General features: G+C 61.4%; 1 protein-coding gene across 3 annotated transcripts in view; it reads left to right on the forward strand.

Annotated features, from left to right (window-relative positions):
• The window catches only part of LOC117653472 (titin homolog), a 30,056-nt gene that overhangs the window by 2,888 nt on the left and 18,482 nt on the right, over positions 1-8,686 (forward strand). For 2 of the 3 annotated variants that reach the window (XM_034399158.1, XM_034399160.1), the window contains exons 2-13: positions 345-513; positions 5,408-5,723; positions 5,809-5,989; positions 6,078-6,381; positions 6,455-6,546; positions 6,680-6,892; positions 7,008-7,190; positions 7,267-7,464; positions 7,547-7,683; positions 7,770-7,925; positions 8,001-8,181; positions 8,347-8,610. In XM_034399158.1, the coding sequence (XP_034255049.1) occupies positions 345-513; positions 5,408-5,723; positions 5,809-5,989; positions 6,078-6,381; positions 6,455-6,546; positions 6,680-6,892; positions 7,008-7,190; positions 7,267-7,464; positions 7,547-7,683; positions 7,770-7,925; positions 8,001-8,181; positions 8,347-8,610 (2,394 nt within the window). Of the gene's footprint in view, positions 1-344; positions 514-3,065; positions 3,188-5,407; positions 5,724-5,808; positions 5,990-6,077; positions 6,382-6,454; positions 6,547-6,679; positions 6,893-7,007; positions 7,191-7,266; positions 7,465-7,546; positions 7,684-7,769; positions 7,926-8,000; positions 8,182-8,346; positions 8,611-8,686 lie in introns of those variants that run through there. The other variant, XM_034399159.1, reaches the window with a different exon arrangement.

The raw sequence follows: 8,686 nt of genomic DNA on the forward strand, positions 1-8,686 counted from the left end.
CCGCGCGCTGGAGACGCGCGTCCTCATGCTGCTGGCCACGTGCTCGGCCGCCAGCGCCGCCGCGCCGGCCGCCACAGCCGCGCCCGGCAGCCAGGACGACGACGGCGGCCGCGAGGACGGCGGTGGCGCCAGAGAAGCGGGTAACGGAGAGGACTCCACGCCGCGAGCCAGCCAGCGCCACGTGCATTACGTTCTGTGTCTTTCAAAAGCTTAACCGAAATACAACCCCTGTGCCAACTTTCGTGTACACACTGCCTTCATGAATTGAGCCTGGAACGACATCGGCAACCCCCGAGACAGCAGCCGCCCTGCCCGAATGCCTCTGACGCCTCGCCTTGTTGCAGGGGACAGCCAGGAGAACGCCGCACCCCCGCCCCCGCCCCCGGAACCGTCACCGCCCCCTCCGGAGGTCGTGCCGCCCCCGCGCGACCAGGAGAGCGTCGCCGTCCAGGAGGGCGATGACGTCACACTCACGCTGCTCGTCGCCGGCGGGGAGCCAACCGACGTCTACTGGTGAGTGCCGCTACCGCCCCATTTACACCTGCGAGCCGCGGTGTCACGCCCGTGTGACGAGCCGTGACGAGCGTGACGCCCACGTGACGAGTCGAGACGTGACCGTCACAGCGTGACGCGAAGAGCCGCAGCCCCGTCATGATCTGCCTTCGGCCGAGCAAGGCGCGCGGCTCCGCGGTCACCGTTTGTAAACAACTTCCAACACACGCACCCTCTTCCTCCCGACTTTTTTTGTGTCTGTTTTAAAAGAGCCGCCAAAACGTTTTCGCGATGCCTAGTAAACAAGCGGCCCACGCCAGCAACGCGTGGAACGCAATGCCCGCTGCGGGGCGAGAGTGGGGGTGGGGGGGGGGTGGGGGTGGGGGTGGGGGTGGGGGTGGGGGGCGTGGCAGGGCGAGAAAAGATGAGGTCCTTCCCTGGGACTGGCGTGCGGGCTTCCCCACTCCGGCAGTTTCCGCCCTGCCTGCATGCATGTTGCAGCTCCAACGTTGTTTACCTCCTCCCAGAAAAATTGTGCAGATGGCCATAAAAATAATCATGCTTCCGCACGCGCTTCCGAGGCACGCTCCCGGTTTGACACCCGTCACCGCTTCGTTGAGCTTTCGGCAACCCGAACGAAGGGATGCCTCGTTGGGGTGGCAGGCGGTGCGGTGCGCGCTCTTGGTCCCGGTGGCCCAGTTTTTCTCGCCAGCCAGAACCAGGCGCTGCCCCGTGCCAGGCCCAGCCCGCCGACCGGCCACGGCAACAAACCCATCCGACACTGTCATGCCGAACCCCACGCGTTCTCACACATTTTTTTGCCCGTCTGTGACAACCCTGGTGATCCTGTTAACAGCCGCAATTCTTCCGTTTCATTTCGCCTTCGTAAATTTTTCTCGTAAATTCCGTCACGCAAACTGCGTTAAAATGTGGAACGTTCGCGAAACGGTTCCCAGGCGTGCGTCGCGGCGGCAGCTGCGTCTGGACGCTGTTAGGCCCATGAGATCGCGCAATTAATCCGCTATTGATAGTTGAGGCTGGCAGCCAAGTGGCGGGGCGGGCGGGGCGGGGTGGGATGGGCGGGGCGGGGTGTCGTTCTCAGGGACCGTGGCGGGCCGCAGTCCGCCCCGCACCTCGGCGCCGCGACGCCTCGCGCTTATTCGTTCCTTCCGGCCGTCGCCGCGTCGCGCAGCCCCGCCAATCAGCGCCGGCGTCCGGTCGGCCGCGACGCGCCGCGTCCGTGTCGAGTCCGGCCCGGCGTCTTGGCCTCTGGCCGCGGCGGTCGTTGGACGCGGCGTGGCGTCCCGCCGGCGGCAACCTCAAACGCGGCGCCGGCATTTTTATGGCCCAGACACCTCGACACACCGCCTGACCCCGCAGGTGACGTCGCTGGCGTGAGTGTGAGTGAGCATCTCAAGGCCAAGGGTGCCAAGGTCCAGGCCAAGACGGAGTGCAGAGGCCGATCGTCTGAAAGTGCGTGGATGGAGCGCCTGCGAGGTAGACTGGCCCGTGGCGCAGGGCTGTGCAGCGGGATGGCCTATGCCGGCATTGACAGGCGCTAGGCGGGCAAAGCAGACCAAAGCGGGCCATAGCCGCGGCACGCCGGCACGCCGCGCCGCACTGCGCACCCTCAGTCGTCGGCACCCCGTTTCCGGTAGGAGCCCGATTTCTCATCCAAAGACAGCAGATAGTGGCGTGTCGCACGCCAACAGTGCACCCGCTTTGTCGTCGTCTGAGCGAAGGCGGAGGCTCAAAAGAAAACACTCCGCCCCCCGCGGCGACCCCCGCTTGTCGCGTCGCCGGGTTGAATGGAGACGCACAGCAGGGTCGTCACCTCGACCGTGAGGCTCCGCGACGCATCCACGGCGGCGCAGCGTGGGGAAGTCAGGGGCGGTGACAAGGTGCACGGGGGCGGGCAGGCAGGCAGGCAGGCGGGCAGGCAGGCAGGCGGGCAGGCAGGCAGGCAGGCAGGCGGGCAGACAGGCAGGCAGGCCGGCAGGCAGGGGCCACGGCGCCGCCAGCAGTGTGTGTTTTAATCGGCGGCTTCCCCGCACGTCTCTCTCACCGACAAAAATATCCCGCGCCACAGTGTGGGAGGCGTGCGGGGGACAAGAAAGAGAAGTAAGAGTGGAAAAGGCGAGCAGAGCGAGACAGCCGCACGCGCCCAGCGCCCCCAAGACGGCCCAGCAGCACCCAGCAGCACCCCAGGACGCCGCCTGCCCGCCGCGCCCGCCGCGCCAGGGCGCGAGAACTTGTCAGTTCACTCCGCTCCGCCCTGGGAGCTGGTGGAAACGCGCACGCCGCTCCCCGCGGGTAACTCACACACTCACACCTACTCGCAGTCATCACACACGCACACACACACAGACACACACCGCGACGAACTCGACGGCGACGTCCAGGCAGTGATCATGTGTCGGCCCGGGCCGTAGTGCGTCGCCCAGTGCGACGGGGAGCCCTACCCAGTGTGTGCCGCTGTACGCCCCTTCGCCTCCGCCAGCCCCGCCGGGCCATGCAGGCCGTGCTGGCCAGGCAGGCCACGCAGGCCGCGGGGGCGGGCCGCACCTGAGCCACGGCCGTGGCTGCTGACGCCTGGCTGACGCTGCGGCGGCATGGGCAGCCAGTGCTGCAAGTGCAAGTGTGCGAACGGCAAGGCGGGCAAGGGTTCCGCCAGCTCCTCGGCCTCCTCCAAAGGGTGAGTGAGTTCGCGGTTCGATCCCAGGCGCCGTCGTGAACGAGGCCCACCTCCACTGTACTTTCAACTTATTCCCCGAGACGGCAGTGGCGTGCGTTTGGGGACGCGCCTCTTCCGGCCTCTCCGAAGCCAGGGGAATGGAAGCGGGTAGAGGGTAGGGGAATAACAGAGCCGTCGCCTTGATTCGGGCAGGCCGGGGCAGGCCGGGGCACGCCACGCATGTTGGCACAAACACAGCAGGGCACTGCGAAGGCCTCGCCTGGCCTCGCCGCCCCTATTTCGAGCCTTGTCCGCCCTCGGCTCTTGTGCGCGCAGCCCTGCCCTGCCCTGCCGCCTCCGGCAGGCCGGCCCGGAGCCAACGCCGAACCCGGCGCAGCTTGGGGCGGCCGAAGCGCCCGGAAACAAGCCACTGGCAGCGACACTCGGCGAAAGGATGGCGGTGACGTCGCCGTTCTCCGTCGGCGCTGAAAAGCAATAAGGCTGTACCGGTACGCGTGAATGCGGTGACACTCCGCCATTCCTCGCGAAGCCGAGGCGACCGAGGCGCGGCCCAACCTTGGCCGAGCCAGTCGGGAATAGCCGAGGGTGGGCACGGCCAGCGGCAAAGGAACCCGGTCACGGTAGCCACGCCAGCCAGGCACGCCGTCGTCGGCGTCCTGGGCCGGCGACACCACGCCGTCGGCCGTCCCCTTCCGTGCCATTCTATGCACACATCACGTTCGAGGTCGCAAGCCGAGTTGCAGCACGCATCCTTGTCAGCCCGACGCCACCCAGTGCATCACTCACCTACACTGGCACACTCGCCGGCATGCACTGTCGTGCTCTCTCTCTCTCTCCCTCTCTCTCTCTCTCTCTCTCTCTCTCTCTCTCTCTCTCTCACACACACACACACACACACACACACACACACACACACACACACACACACCAAAGCTAGTGACTAGCTTGAGCGTGCCATCAAACAAGAATGATGTGACCTTATCCTTTTCTTAATGACGTCTTTTCCGCGCGCGGTATCGAAACACACGAGTCTTGCGAAAATAGGTGAACACAAACGGAACGGCTGGCAGGAGGAAGGCTGCTCCCCCCCTTTCCCTTTCCGCCGCCGTCGATTTTGACACGTCGGCACGCACTTCGCCTTAAATCAACAGTTTACCCAGCTCCGGCCGAAGCGGGGCGAGCATTTCGACTGCTGTCGGCACGTCATTTCGCTGCATGTCTGCCTCCCCCCCCTCTCTCCCGCATACACACGCCCAGGCCGAGGGGGCCACACCACAAGCCACCTGCCAATGTTTCAGCCGATATTTTTAGATGACTGATTTATACATTTGGCGAACTAGCCCCGCACCGAGCAATGGCGTTTGTTCCGTGTTTTTGTTTTTCTTCCGCGCCACCTTCGCGGTTGCCGTTATGCTGCTGACCCGGTGGAGTGCGACCCAGGAGGTCCAGGGGAAGGCCACTCCGCGACCAGGCGGTGCGCTGCTGACACACTCGCCCCTCCCCGCGTCGCTCAATTTCAGCAGCCCTGCCGTGCGCACACTGGCTACTGAATAATCACTGACGTGCTTAGTTTTCCACCTGTGGCGTGTGCCCGCGCCCATTGAGTGCCCCCGGGGTGTTCCGATGAATGATAAGAGAGCCATCTGTCTCCCAACCTGACGCCGCCCTGGCACGGTCCCGGCCCCGCCCCGCCCGGCGCCCCGCCGTTACATAACAATGTGCCCCCAAAAGCGACCCAGCGGCGCCGCGGCGGATGCGTGGGCCGCAGAGCGTCACCGGCCGGCCAGGCGCGCCGTTTCGGTGGAAATGCGCGCGAAAATGCGTCGCGCCGCTCGTCGAGCTTGGCAGCGGACGCGCGCCGACTCGGCCGGGTCAGGGGGCGCGTCGCGCGTCGCACAGCCCGGCAGGTTGCGGGGGACAGGGCTGACAGGGCCGACGGGGCGGCGGCCGTCTGGGCGTCGCGGCGTCCTTCCCTCAGCGTGGCTTCGAGTGCCGCGCGCCGGGCACCGACAGGGACGCCGGGGCGGCGGCCAGGGTGGCCAGCCCCCGCGGCCCTGGCGCCGCGCCAGCACCCTCGCCTTGCCCTGCCGCTGTGACACGCAGCGCCGCCGGCACGCCTCGGTGCACGCCATGGTGCACGTCTTGGTGCACGCCTTGGTGCAGGCCGCGCGACCCACGGCCGACCCACGGACAACAATGACTCAGCGATTGTCCTTGCAGGTCCCGCAACGACCGCCGGCTCCTGGGGGACCGCTTCCACGTGGCACGCAAAGACGGGCACGCTGTGCAGCTGTCGCTGACGCGCGTGTCGCGTGACGACTCGGGCCGCTACACGCTCACGGCCTCCAACTCGTCGGGCGAGTCGCGCGCCGGCTACGACCTGCGCGTCGACTCCAGGATGTCCATGTCGGACTCACTGAGCGTGCCCACGCACGACGACGCACCGCACTTCCTCCGCTCCCTCGCCGACCTCGCCGTCAAGGTCGGCACCCGCACCAGGTTCCTCGTCGAGATACGCAGCCCTTCCGACCTCAAGGTACCTGCCACGCTGCTCTGATTCCAGCCCGTGGGTGTCGTTGTGGTGTCATTTGCCAGACACCTCCACCTTGCATCTGTTCCAGGTAACATGGCTGCGAAACGACAGGCCGGTCAAGGAGACCGACCGCTTCCAGTTCCTGAACGAAGGCAACTTCTGGTGCGTGGACGTGGGCCCCGTCATGGTGGAGGACCACGGCCGCTGGACGTGCGTGGCGGAGAACGACGCCGGCCGCTCAGCCTGCGCCTGCCAGCTCAGCGTCCTGGGTACTTTGACTTTTCCCACCGGAAAACAAAGTCAGTGTTGGAACAGTGATCGCGGTGGAATGACCCCTGTCGTTTCTCTCCCTCGCAGTGCCCAAGGCGTACAAGGGCCCCGAGTTTTTGGAGGAGCTCCGCGCGCTGCTGACGGAGCAGGGCACCGTGTCCCTCGAGTGCAAGGTGGTCGGCGTGCCCACCCCCGCCTTGCGCTGGTACAAGGACGCCAAGGAGATCCGCGCCGGGGACGTGTTCGCGCTCACGGCCGACGCGTCGGACCCCACCTCCCTCGGCACCTACACCTGCGAGGCCGTCAACTGCATGGGCAGGGCGTACTCGTCGTCCCGGGTGCACGTCGTGGGTCGCGGCAGCAGGGAGGGCTCGCTCAAGCCGGCAGACTGGTAGGTCTACGCGTCCGACCGGCAGCCGCCACGTGAGACACTGCAAGGTGCCTAATGCTACTTGTTCCCACAGTTTGCTTCCAACTGGGCCGCCGCCTACATTTGACGAAGAAATCAGCCACGAGAAAGCCCGGATCGGCGACTCACTGACTCTATCTTGCCACGGTAAGGTTTTAAAAAAGCAGCAGTCAATACCCCGCGGCTGAAAACAGTTCCCGCGGGCGGCGGACAGTATTGCACATGCACTTGCCAACAGATGCAATTTCATAATGGGTTGGTTTGTTTATCTTGTTTCCAGTTCAAGTGCCTCCCTGGCCGAAGAGCATCCAATGGTACAACAGCGAAGGCCGCGTTGAGACTGGCGAACGTTACCGTATCCTGGAAGATGGCCTCGGCGGCTACTCAGTCGAGATCTCGGCCCTCGAGGCCTGCGATGACGGCGAGTGGAAGTGCGTCGCCACGTCGTTCGAGGGCGTCCGAGGCATCTCGACGGCCGTTGTCACCATGACTTGTAAGATTTAGAGTTGAACAAACGCAGGATTACGGTTACGCTTAATTTTGCATTCTTCTCTTTGAGAAGTTTAATTTTCCACTTAGTTGGGAACTGAGCGTTATGATTTTTACAGATCCAAAGAACTACAGAAAGCCAAGATTTTTAGAAAGCTTGCGTGCTATTCTCACCGAAGAAGGCCTTGTTTCGTTTGAGTGTAAAGTGGTTGGGTTCCCAACGCCACAACTACGCTGGTTTAAAGACGGACAGGAGCTAAGACCGGGCGATGTTTATCAACTCACCGGAACCAATTCCTTAGGTCGGTTGGATATGGAAAAATGTCCATGTGAACTGAGGGATTCTTTTCACTCATGTTCCTTTCAAATGGCTTCTAGGGTCGTACTGCTGCATCGCTCGAAACTGTATGGGCGAGGCCAGCAGCACTGCAGAGCTCACTGTCGAGGACATCCAAAGCCAGCTGAGCGAGGAGGAGCGATTGTCCCTATTTTCAAGCGACAGCGTTCCTCACTTTGTCCGCGGCTTGCGATCGCAAGAAGCTAGAGTAGGCGATAACTTCCGGTTTACTGTACAGGGTACGTCTGTCAAACTATGGTGATTTAAGGCAGCCGATGGAAGGGGCCTGTCTGTATCACTCGTGTTCACTTATGCTTACAGTAAGCGTAGCGCCAGAACCAAAGCTGGAGTGGTTCCGTGACGATGACCCGGTGGTGGAGGGGGACAAATTCCGAGTAACCCGCGAAAACCTGGGCACCTGCCATCTCGACATTCGACCTATCGACGTTAACGATCAGGTAACAAAAACAAACGCTCCTGCCAATAAAAGCCTTTCTTTTTTAAATTGCTAATTGCTTACTTTAATTTTGTATTTTTTCTATAGGCGGAGTGGAAATGCGTAGCAACGAACGATTTTGGGCACAGCGTTACTTCTTGTTTCTTGAAATTAACCATTCCAAAGCACTTCAAGAAGCCTCGCTTCCTTGAATGCTTACGCGCTGTGCTCTCCGAAGAAGGGGCTGTGAATTTAGAGTGTAAGGTAGGTAAATCATTATTTTGGAGTCCGTTTGAAATTTGCGTAAACTTACTTATTTATGGACGCATTTTATTTTAGGTCATAGGCGTTCCCCAGCCTGTGCTTAAATGGTACAAGGATGGAGAGGAATTGAAGCCGGGCGACATTCATCGAATCATTTCGGGACAAGACGGAACATGCTGCCTAGGCACCTACACGTGTGAGGCAACCAACTGCATGGGCACTGTGTCAAGCTCAGCTTCCCTTGTAGGATTCGAGGGTAAGTTAGTCCATAAATTGGAGTATTTCTACATTCACCTCCAGTTTTCTGTGAATGCCAGCTACAAATTGCAGAAATTTTGCCTTCGTTATACAAGCAATATTTAGCATGTTAGTTTGATCCTTAATAACGTAAACTATTACATTTCTTCCTTATCTTTTCTAGAGCGAGGATCTCCCAAGAGTGGTGCAGCACGGGCGCCCCAACCCATAGTCCGAGACCCGTCTTTGTCCACGATTCACGAAGAGCGCACCTCTCAAATGCACGACGCCGAGCAGTCACTTTCTCTAGACGAAAGGGGAGAGGTTAGCTTCTCCTTTGATGGCAAGGAAGTATCTGTTTCACTGTATGAAACACCAGATCTTACAGAAGAAGAAGCACTCCAAGTGGTTGAAATGTACGCAGACGAGCTTAGCGAACACATATCAGGTGAGTTTTGCAATATACTGTAGACAGTAAACAACTAAGCCGATATTAACATTTTCAATGACAATCTTTGTTATTT

The sequence above is a fragment of the Thrips palmi genome, unplaced genomic scaffold, assembly GCF_012932325.1.
Source record: "Thrips palmi isolate BJ-2018 unplaced genomic scaffold, TpBJ-2018v1 HiC_scaffold_8, whole genome shotgun sequence".
In the NCBI taxonomy this organism is placed as follows: Eukaryota; Metazoa; Arthropoda; class Insecta; order Thysanoptera; family Thripidae; genus Thrips; species Thrips palmi.